The following is an 18545-nucleotide window of genomic DNA, read 5'->3' as shown; positions in this document are numbered from 1 at the left end:
CTGGGCATGTTCCAGCAATCCTAGGACAGTTCCAGGCATGTGGAGTCAGGAGGATTTCTAGAGCTTGATAGCCAGCCAGTTTAGCCAGTCCCTGAAATCCAGGTTCAGTGAGAAACCGTATCTAAAAGGCTAAGGTGAGAGGCGGAGAAGTGATCTGGTGATGTTGAGCCCAGGCCTCCACACACATACATAAACGAAGACACACACAGACAGACACCACACATATACACATATATACATGAGCAAACATGCACATACGTGTGAACACACATGCACAAATACATGCCACACACATACACATGCACACATGAGACATACACACAAGGTTTCTATTTGACTTCATGTTTCTGTGTCATGCTTCATTCATGGTAAATATTCAATAAATGTTGAATGAATCCAAGAACATTTGTAGCTGAGACCCATGTGCTCAAACTTAGCTCTTTGTAAACATGGGATTGTGACGATTTAAGATCAAGGCAATCCAGATGGCAAGTAAAATTCAAACCAGAAACTACTGAGAGACTATGCCGCCAAGATTCTATTCACACACTAGTCAATGTTAATTGAACATTGCCAATATATCTTGACCATATATGTTGGCATCAGTTTCCTCTCACACTTTTTGAAAGAAAAATATCTTCAGGGGTAAGGGATGTAACTTCTCAAGAAGCAAAATTTAAAATACTTGGAAATGAATACATTTTTACACACAGAAGAAAAAAAAGACCTTTAGCGCACTAATGCCTTTATAAAGATCATCTTTGTAAAAATAAGTACTTGTGACTTAAAATATTCTGTGTCCTATGGACTTGCACTGCTGTGCACAAAAGCAATACAGAATACAGCAGTTCTAGGCACAGTAAGATACGCTTTACATTTATTTAATTCTCATAATAGCATGTGATGCTCATATAATCTTCATTTTGTATATCATAAAATTAAGCCTAACAGAGTTGACAACCAAATTGCAAAAATCATAGTTACTGTAGATGGTTTAGTATTGGAGTGTATTTGTATCTAATTCTAAAGCCCATCTTCTCTCTCTCTCTCTCTCTCTCTCTCTCTCTCTCTCTCTCTCTCTCTTTCTCTCTCGTGCATTATTTAGCTTGTGTGTGAATCCTTATATAGGTCAAAGAACTCCTCTCAGTAGTCAGCTTTTTCCTTGCACTATGTGGGTGGTTCTGGGTTCTGGGGTTCAAGTCATCAGGTGTGGTGCTTTAGATGAGAATGACCCCCCATAGGCATATAGGCCACCGAGAGTGGCACTATTTGAAATATAAGTTATGGCCTTGTTGGAGAAAGTGTGTCACTGGGGAATGAGCCCAGAGTCTGTGGCTTCCCACTGCCTGCAGATTCTGAGGTAGAACTATCAGCTCTCCAGTCATCTCCTTTCTTCTCCTGTCTGCCTGTGTGTCATGATACTTTGTGCCATGATGACAATGTACTAATCCTCTGAAACTGTAAGCCAGCCCCAATTAAATGCTTTTCTTTAGAAGAATCACTGTGTTGAGGGTGTTGCTTCCTAGTAATACAACATTGCCTAAGACATCAGGCTTTTCCGAGACTGTAAGACATCTCACCAACTTCCTAGTCCTTAATAAATCGTTATTCTACTTCTTTGAAAACCTGAAAAATAACTTTGAAAATCAATTAAATTCACACAAAATATCTATATATAATAAGAGAAGGAAGAGAGGGGGAACAAACAATGTAGTTGTCCAGAGTTCTGGATTTAATTCTTGTCCATCACAGTGTGGTGTAGGCATAGGGTAAGTTATCTTTAAATACTTAGCTATCTGTGCTATTGAAAAAAAAAAACACAAGACATGCGATAAAATATTCATTTTTAAGTCAGAGTTTTGTTTGTGTTTGAATTTTGTTATTCTGCTCTGAATTTCAAAATATCTGCCAAAGATTTGCTACTACTGTGGACATTTCAATCCTAGACTTTCATGAAGGTACTCTCAATAATCAAGATTCACTGCTGTTGACCACAACAACCAGACAACTGCTCACACATGCCATTCCAAACACACATTTAAAGCAACACAACCTCCAGTCTAGTTCATTATTACTATTCTTCATATTCCAACCCTGGTAACTGGGTGTCTATTGATCACATTCACTCAGGCCCAAATATACACAATTTGTTCTTCTGGATGGAAAAATATTGCCTATCAAGGACAAATGCCTGCCTGTTTGTAGGTTTCAAAGGAATGCAACAGTGAAGGCTGGTTCTTCTTACCAGATTTTATCTTACCTACTTAATAAAACAAATACAAATAGAAATTCCCTTCCCTCAAAAACATGATAATTTGGTAAAGGCAATATATTTTCTTTGAAGAAATTATCATCAACATAACATATAGGACATATATCAAATTCCTCAAACACTGGACTGGAATTCCAAGCAGTTTACTATTCCTTAAAGTTTATAAGCAGTCAATCTTAGGTCTTTTAGATATCAGGGTTGAAAAAGGTGATCTTTTTCTTTTTTAAAAAAAAAAAACTAACTTTACACAGATTATTCAATTTCTCAAAGAAACTCACAAACCAACTGTATATATAATAAATAGAATGAATCATTCTCATGAATGGCCAGAAATTGAAAGAATACTCTTCACATTCATCAAGGATTCATAACTGTGAGTTCAATAAACATTCAGTGGAAAATCTCAACTATGAAGCAGCTGGACCCTAGTGACTGACTTCCACCCTTACCCACTCAAGCTGACTCCAAGGGCAGAATAAACCTGTTGCCAAGTTTATTATAAAAATGTTAAATTTTGCATGTGTGTATGTGTGTAGTGCTGGGGATTAAACCCACCACTTTCCATGCCAGACAAATGCTCTACCATTCAGTTACCTTTACAATTTAAATATAGGCAAGAAAAACAAAACAGCATCTCCCTTATACTCCCAAACACTCAAGTATTTAACTCTACAAAGGCAAGTCTTAGGTGTTTTTAGTTACTTCATACATGATGGAGGTATTCCACTTCTATCTCCTCTGCATAGAGGATAGTCTCTCTGAAGAACTAGGGCTTCACAAAAGTGCAAAGTGTTGGTCTTATTCTGACAGTAGAATATAAGACCTTTAAAATTCAAAAACACCAAAGAAAAGCTATAACCTTGTGACCTCGCAACAGCAAAACACAACAGATGGATTCCTGAGGAAGAGTCACCACCTCCTCAATTGGAAGTCTTCCTAAGTTCTGTCTTAGTTTTCTCACATATCCATAAGAGATTTTGATGCTCATGTGACTGATGGGGACTCCTTCTACAAAGACAGGGGACTTTAGACTTCTTTGTTTTTAAGACTAAAACTTAGTGTATAGCCTTGGGTGAGCTAGAATTCACAGTGTTGACTAAGATGGCCTTGAACTCATGGCCTTAACCTGCCTCCTGTCTTCTAGGATTAGGCATGTATGCCACCCCATCTGGCTAGACTTCGATGATTGTTTCACTGATAATTCTTCAGTGTAAATAAGCTATTATAGTATGTGTCATGAAAACATATGCAGAAATATTTGACTTCTATTCATTTGGTTATTTTATACTTATTCATGCTCTGCCTTGAGGCATCTTAAAGGTGTTAAACTCTCTGCCATGAAGTGGAGCCATGTGTTGCCCAGCAAGATGATGCTGTGGGATAAATGTGTCCTTAAGCCATGTGGCTCTTGTATGGCAACATGTAGAGACCTCATTAGGTATATCATCTTAGGTGACTACTGTTATGTGAAATCTGTTACTTACTGAAATAGTGTGTGTATGCATATACAACTTATATTCATGTAAGTACATATGACCACATATACTTTTATTAAAATATAATACTTACTAGAAAGCACACACACATACAAACACATATACCTTCAACTGCTTAGCATTTGCCATATCAAAACAGATCGGCGAAGAGGAACAGAATTCCATCTATCCGGAGCACTCAATCAACTGACCCAATGCCACAGAGGCTCCCAGCACAACACAAGAACCAGCAATTATCCCAATAAACACTTCACATTCAGTCAGAGCCAAAGAAGGAGTTCAAACAACACTGATAGGAGCCAGCAGGCCAGTAACCACTGGAGGTGACTCTGCGGTGCACAGTCCGCGTGCTGACAGCTCAACATAGATGAGAAATGCAAGGAATGAGTAAACCGTTACACCCTGCTGCCCTCCACCTCTGCCTCCCCCATCACATCAATTAAAGGGCATCAACAGAAACATCAGCGGCACAGCAGATATCAAATGCTGATACTGTGTGTGTGTATGTATGTATGTATATTATCATGTATATATATTATGCGTATATATATGTATGTATATTGTCATGGGCTCTAGGGTGACTCATTTCATTGGTAAAATACCAAAGTGTTAAACATTGTTGGCGTCTTTTTTAAACTCTGAGTTGAATGCTTCACACAGTGTATGGATACACACCATTAGATTGTGTTTGGAGGTACTTTTGACCTCATTACTAACATTCAAGGACTTTTTTAAGCGTGATAGACAGCAAATATTTAGCTGCAACTATAAATGTGAATTGCAAGAGAAAAAGCTAAGTAAAACAAACACTGCCTAGGTCCACTTTTTGGATTTCAATTTACACCTGATTTACAACACTCTTAATACAAATATATAGCTGAGCTCTTTGGAGTGACTTGATAGGATAAGCATGTTTTTTGTTTTTGTTTTTTTTTTTGTAATAAGCCAGTGAAACAAGCAATCTATTAGGCCCAGATGATTCAAAATCTAATAGTCAATACGTAGTCTTCATGACTGAAAAGGCAAGAACTAAATAAATGAACAAGAGGTCCCTTCTGGCATTCTCAAAAATCATATCTTTCTGTGAAATTCATTTCATAGCACTGAGGCTAGATAGAATTTTTAAAATATTTTTTCTCTCAGAGTGATATTATTCAGTAGAAAACTAAAGGAAACAAACCTCTTAAACTTTATTCCTAAGTAGTCCCGTTCTCTAAACCCAAGAAGAACATTCTCCACTTGTCAAATTTTGATAATTCTACAATTTATTCCCGATGTTGGAATTATAAGTGACTTCAAATGTCTCCCAGACAATGAAACCTTGCATCCCCTGGAATCTCTCTGGTCAACTGAACACTGGTCTAGCATCATTCTGAGCTCAAGATCATGCAGAAGGCTTTCCTAGAGTGTGGAAGGGAAATGGTAACAGATCCCCTACTAGCACTATCTCTGCATCCCTGACACCAGAGGTTCCACCAGGATGTACCATGCCTCATTTTAATGGATATCCATCTGTGTTTTCTAACACTTCTTTAAAATGTTATGGAAGGCCCTCTTTTAAACCATTTAGTCAAGGGACTAAGGCACTATTAAAGCAATGGATAATATTCTAAAATGAGTAACAGTTAATCACTGGTGCTGGATGTGAGTCTCCAATTCAGGTCTTGGGGACCAAGACTCCTGCAGGACATTTTCTGCGACTACTAGTTGTGAATTTCACATATACATAAGTCATGTTTGCTAAGACACCTTAAAAGTAGGGTTCCCACCTGCACAGTAATGGAGGATGACTTAGTTTCCACAAAAGAAATTATTTTCATATTATATTGCATATTAGATTACACTCATATTAGATTACATTCATATTAGATTTCCTTAGAAAAGTGAGTCATTGTGATGACAAGAGTTGCTTTTAATATGTATTAGTTTTTTTTCAAGAAGTCTTTTCTAAGTTCTTACACAGTCTAAATTATATTTAAGAGGAATCCTAAACAAAGACAGTAGGGTTAAATATGTCTCTCCTTGAACAGACACCACAAAAAAGTGCATGAACCATCACAGGAAAAAGCTAGGGAGGTGTGAGAAGATGAAGGATCTCTGTAACAAAGTATAAAATCACCAGAAAAGGACCTAGAGACATGGCTTAGTGGTTAAGAGCACTTGCTGTTTCTCCAGAGAACGTCGGTTTGATTTCTAGCACCTACAAGGAAGCTCTCGACCATTTGTAGCTCTACTTTCAGGTTATCTATCACCCTCTATTGGTCTTTTCAGACAACAGGCAGACATATGGAGCATGGATTAACATGTAGTTAATAGGCAATACACACACACACACACACACACACTTACACACACACACAGCAACAACAACAACAAACCAATGAGGGAAATTGAAGGTATACAAATAAATGGAAAGTTGCAAGGATATCACTAAAATACATACATTACCCAAATATATTTACACAACTAAAATATTAACATTTAACTTCACTGAAATCAGTAAATAATTGTTCAATTTTTGTAGAAAACCACTAAAGAACTAAAATAGTCATCTCAGTCTTCAGCAAAAAGAAGAGCTGGAAGCATCACACGACCTCATTCCAGAATATACCACAAAGCTCTAATAATTAGTCCAGCATGGTACGGGCATAAGAACAGATGTACAGAACAACAGAACATAACAGAGGACCCAGGACTGGTCTCACGCAGTTGAAACCAAATGGCATTCTACAGAAGCTCCCAAAACACACGTGGGAGACAGAGTCCCATTTATCCTAAACTGGATCCTAATTTACTGCGTATGCTACATAACCAAGAACCACTTTTAAGCCCTAATCCCTTACCCAACTGGCAGGCGCTGAGATACCAGACCTGTACCTTACACCTGCCAGAAGACGGGTATAAATAAATAATATTAGAAAACTTATGTCTATGTGAAGAAGAAACTAAACCCACATATTTTACAAAATCGATCTAAAAAGTAATAAAGATGCAAATATAAAATCCCCAAACTGTAACGCTACTAGAAGAATGAAGAAGCCACTTTGTACATTTCATCCAAGCAACGATCCTACTGTCCAAGGATATAAAAGCAGACATCAAAGAAAAAAGTGATTCCAATGTATAAGGAAGAAACGACCAACTGAACAGATGACATCCAGAAATGGAGAAATATCCACAACCTTCATCTAACAAATAGTTAATGTCTGCACTATTTAAGGAAACCAACAATCTCAGCACTTGGGAGGCAGAAGCAGGCGGATCTCTGTGAGTTCGAGGCCAGCCTGGGCTACAAGAGCTAGTTCCAGGGCAGGCTTCAAAGCTACAGAGAAACCCTGTCTTGGAGGAAAAAAAAAAAAGGAAACCAACAGCAAAAGACTAAAACTATCTAGCTGAATTTTGAATTTTCCAATCACACTGTATGGAGAAAAAAGTGTGAAGGGTTCAAGACACCCTATAAACAAGGAATGGGTAGGGAAAAGGGGACCATGAAAAGTAAAGGGAAGGACAGGGAAAGGGAAGCAAGGGGAAGGGAAACAGAGGGAAAAGGAAAAAGAAGGGGAACGGGGGAAGATGAACAGGGGAAAACAAGCTTTGGAAAAAATGCTTGGTCTAGGAGAATTCATTCAAGAAAAAATAATGTATCCTTCCCGTACTTCCTGCCAGCAACTGCTACTTGAGAAGCAGAAGACCCACTAGCCCTACGGACAAGAGTCAAAGAAGTGCTCACAGCAAATGAAGACTAGAATTCAAGTATACAAGCATAATGCCTTATCCAGCCGTTTTGCAAACCTTATTTTGGCCATTTCTATGTTAGCTGGCACCAGAGGCAAAAAAAGGGGAAAAAATATTTTCAAGATCTGAGCCATGAAAACTAAGACAGAAGAGACTGGCTAAAGCAGCAGCCCCTGGAAGCGGCCTTCAGATGAGAGCTTGGCACTCTAGGGAAGGCCGACTTCAGGGTAAATGTTTGGATATTTCAAGTTGTGATGGAATAAAGTAGATGTGGAATTGAGCAAGTTCTGAAATGCTGTACCTAAGAGGATGCCTGTCCAGCCAGAAAATACAACACCAAGGACAACAAAAACAACTGGCCTAGAAATTATAAATTATAAACTTACGAAAATTTCCCCCAAGATCTAGTGTACATGGAAACTAGGGCCCTGGTCATGAGGAAAAGCAGGAAGAACTCTTTGGGATGCCAAAAGCTTATTTCTTCAGGAAGGGACTCGCAGCTGCTTCTCAAAGGGCAAGCTCAACCACCTCTGACTTCACTGACCTTTAAGGAAAAGAACTATCCATTCACAAATTTCAAGGTACAAATCTCCCACAGAGTTCACATGTGTGTAAGGGGAGAATGAACTTACTGGGAAACATTGGATTTCATCTGTCAGTCTTCTAAGTTTTTACTCATCATTTAAAATGCAATTTCGTCAATCTCTATATTTGCATTTGCATGAACACCTTCTCAAATATAAAGAAACAAGCAGAAGGAAAAGGAGAAGGAGGGGAAAGCAGAGACAAAGGGCAGAAGGCTAGAAAGATGGATGGAGGAAGGTAGGGAAGTGGGGAGAGGTTGTGGTCCAATCATTTCATTCGTCTCTGTTTCCACACATCATTTCTGCACAACTCTGGCAGATAACCTTGTAAACTGAATTTTCCCAGACACTTCACAGATGTCAGGCTTCAGGTTCACACTTACTGGAGTCGCTCTATGAAAGGAGCCATAGGGACACGTCATCCTCCACTTTAAGACAAGCTCCCACAGGCTCCCCGCGACTTTGGAGACCGTTTTACACTCTAGAGACTGGGCACAACCTCATTGCACACTAAGATGGGCAGGTGACCTACCAGTACCATACAATGAAGGGGTCAACCAGACTTCCCTGCATGTTGCTCTACCTGCAGCTCTGTGCACACACATTCACAGAAGGAAGTACCCACCTTCCATCCTGGCAGATTTCATCTGTGGTACACTAACCCGCACATTTTCATTTATACCAGAAATGTCTCAGTCAGTTCAACCAAATAACTATAAGCTTCCTGTCTCTCCTTTAGTATTTCCAGTCTTAAAATCAGAACTATAGGTAAACAATTGCATTGAACTTCGTGAATTTATTAAGAATGGAATGATTTTTAACAAATTATGAATGAGAATATTTTTCTCTTGGGTACCATGATTTTTATCTTATTTGAAATAGAATTTTACAGAATGAGACTATGAAAGTCTCGTATTGAGAATATACTAGACTCCTAAGAGTTGATCTGACAATATGTCTTTGTGATAAACATTTAAACTACTTATGACCTTGATTTCCAGGACTTAGATTTAAAATAAATTATCGGCGAATCAATCCCACACCAGTTATGTTTTAAGGGGTTATTTATTTTGGGGGGTAAAACTTACATACACCATAAACCGTCAGGAAGGGAGCCTAGTCGCAGGAGCCGGGAGCAGGAGCCAGGAGCAAGCACCGGAACCAAGAGTCGGAACCAAGAGAGCCTGATCCGGATCTGTTTCTCTTTTTAAAAGAGAAATCTACCACGCCCCAGTGGGCTGGTATTTTAGCAGCTATTGGCTGACGGAGTTTCGCTCCCTGCTGCACTGTGGGCTCGTATTTTAGCGACTATTGGTTGAGGCAGCGGAAGTTACTCCCACAACAATAAATGAAATTAAATTCTTGGTCACATCTCCCACATATGATATAAGAACCACTTTCCTCTAAACCAATCAGTATTATAGAAAAGCCTGTGCTCATTTCTGTGGTTTGTGCTTGTTGCTTGTTGGTTTATATTTCAAAGAAAGCCTCAGAAAGGAAAGGTAAAAATTCAGCTGGGGTGGGGTTCCAGGGGGACAAAGGCATTTAGTGTTATTCAGTCTGTTTTCCTGTCTGTGCGGTGGAAAGATTAACAAACTCCAGGACACTGGGAATCTGTGACCCCAGCTAGAACCACACACTCAGCAAATTTCAAAGTCGAACTCGGGCAGTGGTGGCTCACGCCTTTATTCCCAACGCCGTGAAGGCTGAGGCAGGCAGATCTCTGGGAGTTCAAGGTCAGCCTGTGAAGAAGGACGCTTAAAAAATCCGAAGCCACGCCCAAGTGGGCGGGTACCTTAAAAACTACTGGCAGTAGTAATTCCTGCAGCAAGCCTGGTCTACAAGAGCTTGTTCCAGGACAGGTTCCAAACCAGCACAGAAAAACCATGTCTCAAAAAAAGAAAAAAAAGTTTCAAAACCGTAGAGTTGTTTGTCACTGTGCTATCAAGCCACTCTACAGTGCAAGGACTATCAGAATGTCAGGATGTGTGTTCACAATGTCCAGAAAGGACCAATTCTCCATCCCAGACCAGACCCTGGAACCCACTACATGAAGAGAGAGCAAAGGTGTCCTGGACCTGGAAAGAGCTTCTCGACTTTGTATGGCTGTCTTTCCCAACGGGTCTGTAGCTCGTTTTTATTTCAGCAACTTACTTTTCACCCAATTTGCTTGGGTCACGTTCATGTGTTCATGTTCTCTGTGGTTACTTTAACTTTTGTTTGTCTTATGCATTACTAATAAAAGAGACAAATTTTATCACTCTCCAGGCAGAGAGATCAGTTAAAGCCTTTCATCTTTGTATGTTAAAGGTGAGAGAGACCACCTGAAAAGAGACTCCAGACCCTGTTCATACTTCTTTGCCTTCTACACTGACCATTCTTTCTTTCTCCACATATGCAGACAGACACGTACACGTACAGACACATAGTCATAAATGGGTTAAAAAAGAACAATAATAATCTAAGTTATTATTTTCTGTTTTAATTCCAAAATTAATATTAAAAATAATGCTGTAGTACAGGGAAAATGAGACATCAGTATTACTCAAACTGTCTTTTTTTTCTTTTCTTTCTATATTTATTTGCAAAGAAAAATAAGCACCTCTGCTTAAGGTGTGCTGGAGCACACTGTACAGACACCTCACCTAGTAGCTGGTTGACTCACACAAAGGGCATCACAATAGAAAATTCTCTAGCAATATTATAAATTTTGGGCCTCACCCATACCTAAAGACAAGCAAGAAATGCACACACTTTCCAAGTTGTAGCATTACTACAAACACTCCGCCCACCAAAAGTTACATTGGCATGTAGTCACTGCTATAGTAGAATTTCCTGGATCAAACCATCAAGTCCCAGAAACATGGGGAAACAGTTTTCATGGTGATGAGAGCAAATATATTAAAATAGCACATAATCAGAACTCTGACTTCAAGACAGATGTCCCCCGAAAACCAGTCTGAGTTTGAACAAGAATCTGCATAGAATGCTCACAGTGACAGATTAGACAGCTTGAGAGCATCTGACACTGGCGGCAATGAGTCCTAGGTAAGAACCAACCAGGGAATTTCCAGCATTTTTCTTCTCTTGAACACTGGTCTCGTTCAGGCTCAAGAAGGATTAACGAGGGTTTGCTTACCTATGGAAGGTAGAAAATCCAATCACAGACCTGCCAATCAGTCTTGGAATCTGGATACACTTAGGTCTATTTGCTATCTGGACTACCCTTTCTCTGCTGGCTCGTCAGAAGGCCACACCTCTTGACTTGGAACAGACCTTGCCTCCAGTTTCCCAAGGACACTTTGTTACTTTGGTCTGCTAGGGTAACCTTCGCAAAGTTAGTCATCTGTTCCCGATGAACTGAAATTGCCTCAGCCACAATCCAACAGAACCTAGGACAGGGAATCCCCAGACCCTAAGTGGTGTTTCAGCCAGTGTTGAGAGTCCTAGGTCCCTGAGCTCACGTGGTCCCTAAGAGCCGCGTGTGTGGGGCTCCCACCACTGGCTGGACAGAAGACTCATGGTGCTGCTTGGCTAGTGGAAGAGAAGGGCTAGACCTGGGTGTTCCTGGACCCCTCGGGGAGAGCCCTGGGCTTCAGACAGTGTTGCCCAGAGACTGTTTCCAGGGAGGAAGACACAAGCTTGAATAGCAACTTGGTATAAATATTTTTAGATTTATTTTAAAATTGGAAAAAAAAACCCAGAAAACAAAAACTGGAACATTATCTAGAATTGAGATTTTCTAAGGTCACCACAACACCCTTCTGGCCTGAAGCTCACGCTTAAAACTCCCGGTAAAACAGAGTGAAGGTGTCCGGAGGTAGCGATGCCAACCCCACCCACCTTTTGGAAAACTCTGCCCACTTGGTCTTGAACAGACGCTGGGGAACGGCGACCCGGAACAGGGGAGGTCTTGTCCCCTCCTGATGCATTGAACCCGCTGCGTGTTGGCATTTAAAACCCACAGAAGCCAGCTGTGTTTATGGCTTGTTTAATTTCACAGTGGTTGGGGGAGGGATCCAAAACTCCGGGACGGGACATTTGCCTTAAACTAGTGCTTGGCATCCGATTCTACTAGCACAGAATTCCAGGGAACTTGGGCCACGTAGGGTGGGAAGGGGAAGAAAAGAGAGGGGGGAAAGAGAACTAGCGGCGGAGGGGCCAAGGAGAGAGAGAAGGAAACAGGTGAGCTCCCCACTGCTTCCAGTAGGAGATTCCAGCACCTAGGTCCCCAGCGGCGCGCAGCGGTCCCAACTTAGTCACTTACCGGCTTTGCACGGATCCTTGTAATCTATAGGCTCCGTTTTGTCCTCTTCGTTCCCATCAAAAGTGTAATCATAATCGAGGCTAGTGCAGACCCACAGATCCCAGGAAAAAACAAAACCCAAGACCACTAACCACAGGGGCATCCTCGGGGAGAGCACTTGCAAACCCATCCTCCTCCCCCTGAGGTAAAGGAGGGGACCAGACCCGGAGGGCCTCGTGGATCTACGGGGCTCAAGGGACAGTGCTCTTCTCCCCACTGGGAGGCTCCTCGGAAAGACCTAAGTGTTCAGGTGTCCGGAGACGTGCGGGTGTCTTCGGGACAGTAGAGAGGGCAAGCACTGCCTGGCTCCCCCGGGAACTGGGGGACTTGGCTGGGGGCCCGCGTGTGGGCGGATGGCAGGTGAGGAGCTCGGCCCGGAGCAGCGGCAACCAAGCCGGCTCGGTCCAGGTCGTCCTTCCAGCGCCCGAACTTCCCGCGATCGCTGCCGCGGCGACAGGCGCACCGAGGAGGGCTCAGCTGCCACCCGAACTCGGGCTCCCGCGCCGCGCCCCCGCCGCTGTCAGGACCCCGCGGCCGAGCGCGAGCTGCAGCCGCCAGCGCCCGCCGCCGCCGCCGCCGCTGCCGCTCGGAGAAGATGAATCCGGTCTGCACATCAGCACTTCTGAACTGAAAGGGGAGACCGAGGAAGGGGGTGGGGGGCAGGCATTTCTACGCCACCAGACCTTAAAAGCCTGCAGAAGCCAGGGAAGCTCCTGGCTGCGGGAGAGTAGAGGGGTGTGAGGATGTGGAGTGCCTCTTTCCCCCCTCCAAGCTGTCTTTTTACCCTCTTCCTAACTTGAAAAAAAAAAAAAATCTTCGCAGCATCTAACCCAATCACTCGCATCCTGCTTACTTATTCATACAATCAGGGTCAGGATCCGGGCCACAGCCTCCTCTCTGACTTCGTTTGATAGCCTTATACAAACAAACAGACACGAGCGCGCTGACATTTCCATTTCTATTTTACTAAGATAAAAACTAAAGTATTTCTCATCTGCCCCTCCATGAACAGCAATTAATAGATGAGGGACGTGTCAATGCACAGCGCCAGACCGGGGGTGGCGCGAGGGATCGTGACAACTCAACTGCAAATCTCCCCATCCTGCCCCCACCCCACCCCCAGATAAATAGGCAGTGTGTGTTTCTTTGCCTTGCTGCTCTGTAACCTTCCTACAAGAGTGGAAGAGAAGTAGCTGACTCCCCTCTGTTTAGGGAAGAAGAGAGAGTTCTGTTCAAAGCCAGTCTCCTGACTAACAAAGTTTTACTAAGAACTGGAAAAAATAATTAAAAAAAAAAAAATCGAGTTCCAGATCGCACCAGCAGGAAACGCTAAGCCCTCGCTGATGGGCTGGTGCGAGGGCTCACGTGGGCGCAGGAAGGGAAGTTGGAAGTAATACTCGCCACGCAAATTTTCTGACAGTTCTGGAGCCCATGACCAGCGCCTCCCAGTACCCTTTGGCTACACTTGTTTGACTTCCTCCTCAGAGCAGAGCCGGCGGCAGGATCGCTGAGGTAAACTACACGTCAGCCATCAGCCCAGCAGACTCTAGGCAAACACAGGTTGTGGGAAATTGGGAAAGGGGGGGAAAAGCCAGAGGAAATCTCTGCTGCAAAAACCCCTGGTGTGAGCAATTCCGAGGTTTCCCCACATCTGTAAGTAGTTTCCAAAATAGGTGAGACGACTTCCCCACCACCCCCAAGCTTCCGGGGGCCTGGCAAGCTGAACTCTCCTCCTTTTATAACAAGAACCTTTACTGTCCTTTTAGCTGGGACTTACAGTCTTCCGTGGCCTTTGTTTCTTTATTTGAGGAACCTGCTCCTGTTCCAAGTTGCTATTGTAAGGCTCCAGGCTCCCCCCACAGCCCACCACACACACACACACACACACACACACACACACACACACACACACACACACCCCTTAGGATAGGGAGATACAGCCTTCGGTTTGGAGACCTGGTGAATTTTAAGCTCACTGCAGAAGAGCAAGCAGATAATCTTGAAGACTTCCAACTTGAAGTAAAAAGATGGAGGGGGGGGGCAGAGCTTGGGAAAGTGACTGCTTTCCTGTTGGCAAACGTGGGGTTTCTCAAAGATCACTCCAGTGGTGGCCTCTTAAACAACTAACTCCCGTCATAAGAAGCCGACTGCAGGCTTAAAAAAAAAAAAAAAAACGGTTCATTACAGAGGTGAACACACTGCTTTTGAATTTTCTTGCTGAGTCATGCTCAATATTGTTTAACCCAACCAGAAAAGCTGTTTGTATAATTAATGCTGGTGTTTCTCCTGCGGGGCTAAAGAAAAAAAAAAGTGTATCCTATATATCCCATCTTAGAACCAGAAATGCAATTTTTTTTAGAAGACCCTTGCTTTTGAACTGCTGGCTGCATCCGAATTTCCTGCCCTGGACACATGAAATGCCTAGAAACCTCTATCACATACTGTTTTCTCAGAGTCTGTACCTAGAGTGCACATCCTTGGCAAGAATAAGCATGTTTCGTCATTTATTGGGAGAGAAAATGGTACCATATGAGGACATCTGCCATCTTATTAATAGACAGTGATGTCTGTTAGATCTTCCTCACAGATCTGTCACTGTTCCATTTAAAATCTTTATACATTTGGACTAAGGGTATAAGTCAGTTGGTAGAGTGCTTGCTTAGCATGCATAACCCCCTGGGCCAGAGCCTCATTATCCCAGAAGGCAAATGTAAACCTAGTGGAGAACTGGGAGTTCAAGGTAATCCTTAATGGTATAAGGCATTTAAGGCCAGCCTGCAGTATAAGAGACCCTGCTTCAAGAACTGAAATAAAATAATAAATAAAAATACAATGTACTTATAGTCCAGAGAATTGGTAGTTAGCGTATCAGAGCATCAGATCTTAGTATAGAAATGTATATTTATGGCTAAAATGGTTTCAGGGAGTATTTGTTGCAACACAGTATCCTGGTTGCCTCGTATCCTGATGAGCTTTGATTTTAAAATTTTTATTTATTTATGTATTTATTGTGTGCGTGTGTAGATAGGTAACAGGATCACTTTCAGGAGTGTGTGTCCATGCTTCTGTGTGTGTGTGTGTGTGTGTGTGTGTGTGTGTGTAAGAGGGCAACTTTCAGGAGTCCTTTCTTGCCTTCCAGGTTCTGGCTGTCCACCATGTAAAGAGAGTCTCCTCAAGCTCCTGAGCTGCTGTTTTAGCTGGCTGCCAAGGTTCTGCAAATTCCCAGGTCTCTGCCTCCTAGCCTGCTCCTGGAAGGCTGAATTACAGATGTGTGTCAGTATCCAGCTTTTTACGTGGGTTTGGGGGATTGAACTCAGGCCATCAGACTTCCATGGGAAATAACTTCTATCAACTGAATTATCTGCTCAGTTTTGAGGTTTTAAATCTTCAACTTACCTCAATTAGTAACAAATCAGCTAGGATGAAACATTGTTTATTTTCATGGGTGAAAGCAGATTTTTGTCCCTAACATGTAAAGTGATCAATTTGAAAGAATAGGACTGTGATTGAGAGGCTAAATCTGAGAAGCTGAATCTATGGATTGTGAAATATCCGGATTCAATCTCTTCAGGAAGATGAAAAGGAGAAATGGATTTCTTCAGGAAAGCTTGCTGACTTTGTCATGGCATCTAGCTGGTGGCTGCCCTTGACCACCACTGTGACACATGCAACAATACCTAGCCCCTTGCAATAGTAGAAGTGACCCTCCCAAAAGAGGCAAACTCCACAGCAAATTGTCATATTCGCTTTGCTATCTTAGTAGTTAAAACTAAACTTAGTGTATAATGACAACTATCTGTGTCTATTTTATAACCTAGTCAGTCAAAAGCTAAATGTGACTATTGATGATATTAAGTAACATGTAAGTACATTGACATCATGTGTCTTGTAAAAAATAACCCACAAAATAACCATCTCATTTGAAATAAGAAAATGGAACATATAATTCCTGCAAAATGCATGATGTCTAGGAAAAACTTGATGGACATTTTTTTTCAGCCCGTATTATGGAATGAAATGTGGGTTTCCTTCCCACTCTCTCCTTTGAATTAAAAACCATTCAACTAGGGAGTTCCCATAAAGACAGATTACTAAGAAGCTGTCGTAGCTGTGGATCAAACACAGCCAATATTGGCAATTTTATATTACTTCAAATTTGAGAAAAACGAATGCTCTGTGTTAATAGTTCTTCTGGATGAAACTGTATATACTTCAGTCAAATACCTTTCTGTGAGAAGAAAATTCTTTGAACCTCCATGGAATTTAGCATCTCCATTTTCTTTCCTAATTCTTTCCTAAAAATTGTAAACTATTACTTCAGAAAAGGTATTTGTTTTTATTTTGTGTGTTCAGTGTTTTTCTTGAAGTTATATCTGTGTACCATATGTATTCCTGGTAGCTGAGAAGGCCAGAAGAGAATATCAGATCCCCAGGAACTGGAGGTGTTCCCATGGGGGTGCTGGGAATGGAAGCAGGGTCCTCTGAAAAAGCAGCCTGTTTCTTTAGCTGAAGCCGAGCCTCCTGTCCAGCCCCAACACTGCGACTTTTATGTCATATTATTTTACATGCTGCCATTACAGAATGACCCCAACTCTTTGAGTTTTGTTTTATTTCACTCTTGGCCACACATTTTAGGACTTCTCTTTTGAAGTTCCCTCATGGTAACAAAGATTAAAACCGAAGCCTTAGGCAAGCCAGGTGGCTATTCTACCACTGAGCCATAGCCCCAGTTCTCCAACTATGACTAACTGGAAAGATCCTACACCCAGTCCAGATCTGCCCATACTTCTAATAACAAATGACAAACATCAATATAGTGTCAGCTGAGAAAGAAGGGAGCATATGGCAATAATTACTTCAGACTGAAAGACTTGTTTGTTAAGGAAAAGGCTTGCACCTTCCCAGGGTAGAAAGAAAAGAAAGGAAGGAGGGAGGGAGGGAGGGAGGGAGGAAGGGAAAGAAGAAAGAAAGAAAGAAAGAAAGAAAGAAAGAAAGAAAGGAAGGAAGGAAGGAAGGAAGGAAGGAAGGAAGGAAGAAAGAAAGAAAGAAAGAAAGAAAGAAAGAAAGAAAGAAAGGTAGAAAGGAAGATTTCATGCTGCAATGCATTCTGCATACTAGTTTATTTATCTATTTAAATGGTTGGTTTTCCCTAGTTTTTTTTCTGTTATTGAAAATAGATTTTTCCCTCATATAATATATCCTAATAATGGTTCACCCTCTCTCTACTTCACCCACTTCCTCCCCACTTCCCCTCCCATCCTGATCCATTCACTTTTTGTCTCTTGAAAACAAACAGACTTCTAAGAGATAATAATAAAATAAAATACAATAAGGTAAAATAAAAACTAACACATTGGAACTGGATATATAAAACAAACAACAAACAAGCCAGAAGAAAAAGAGCCCAAGAGAAGGCATAAGTAATAGAGACCCACTTGTTTACGGAGTCCCATAAAAACTCTAAACTGGAGGCTATAATGTATCCAGAGGACCTGGTGCAGTCTCTGTGAGTTCATATAGGTTGTGAACACGCTGACTTAGCGGGCCTCATGTCCTCCATTCCCTCTGGCTCTAAGGTTCTTTCTGCTCCATCTTTCACTTTCTCATTTAGGGCTGAGTGTTCATAGGTCTGTGACTCTTAGCATAATGTCTAGATATGGATCTCTGTGTTTGTTTCTATCTCCTACAGGAGGAAGCTTCTCTGATGATGGCTGAGTAAGGCATTGATCTATGAGTATAGCATAATATCATTAAGAGTCATTTTATCGCAGGTTTTATTTATTTTTTAACTAACATTAATGTTTGATTTTATCCTAAGTCCCTGGGCTTCTAGTCTTGGGTTCACGGTCACCGAAGCAATGTCAGGTATAGGCTCCATCTTGTGGAATGAACCTTAAGTCAAATAAAATATTAGTTGTTTGTCCCCTTAATGTTTGTGCCACCATTGCCCTAGCATATGCTGTAGTCAAGCCACCATTGTTGACCAGAGGGTTTATGACTGGGATATCATACAGAGTACCTTCCTGCACCAAGAGTCATAGAATGTATGGGTGAAGTTTCTATGGAGGCACCAGTTCAACTTCTCCATGTTCGGTGAGTTGTATAGGAATTTTTTTCGTCAATGGGGCCTTGCTGTAAGGTTGTAGAGAGCA

General features: G+C 41.7%; 1 protein-coding gene and 1 long non-coding RNA gene across 2 annotated transcripts in view; one reads left to right on the top strand and one right to left on the bottom strand.

Moving 5' to 3' along the window:
- The window catches only part of Tll1 (tolloid like 1), a 184123-nt gene extending 171168 nt beyond the window's left edge, over positions 1–12955 (bottom strand). Inside the window, exon 1 of the mRNA XM_087900744.1 lies at positions 12355–12955. Coding sequence (XP_087756870.1) covers positions 12355–12523 — 169 coding nt within the window. The 5' untranslated portion in view covers positions 12524–12955. The remainder of the gene's footprint in view (positions 1–12354) is intronic.
- A 420-nt stretch (positions 12956–13375) lies between these two features.
- Positions 13376–16732, top strand: LOC146890642 (uncharacterized). The gene is made up of 2 exons (XR_014998551.2): positions 13376–13905; positions 15533–16732. It is a non-coding gene; the product is annotated as an uncharacterized LOC146890642 (long non-coding RNA).
- The last annotated feature ends 1813 nt before the right edge of the window (positions 16733–18545 follow it).

The sequence above is a fragment of the Myodes glareolus genome, chromosome 23 (assembly GCF_982192425.1).
Source record: "Myodes glareolus chromosome 23, mMyoGla1.1, whole genome shotgun sequence".
In the NCBI taxonomy this organism is placed as follows: domain Eukaryota; kingdom Metazoa; phylum Chordata; class Mammalia; order Rodentia; family Cricetidae; genus Myodes; species Myodes glareolus.
Note: the sequence above shows the minus strand (reverse complement) of the source record. Positions and strands in the feature narration are given on the sequence as shown.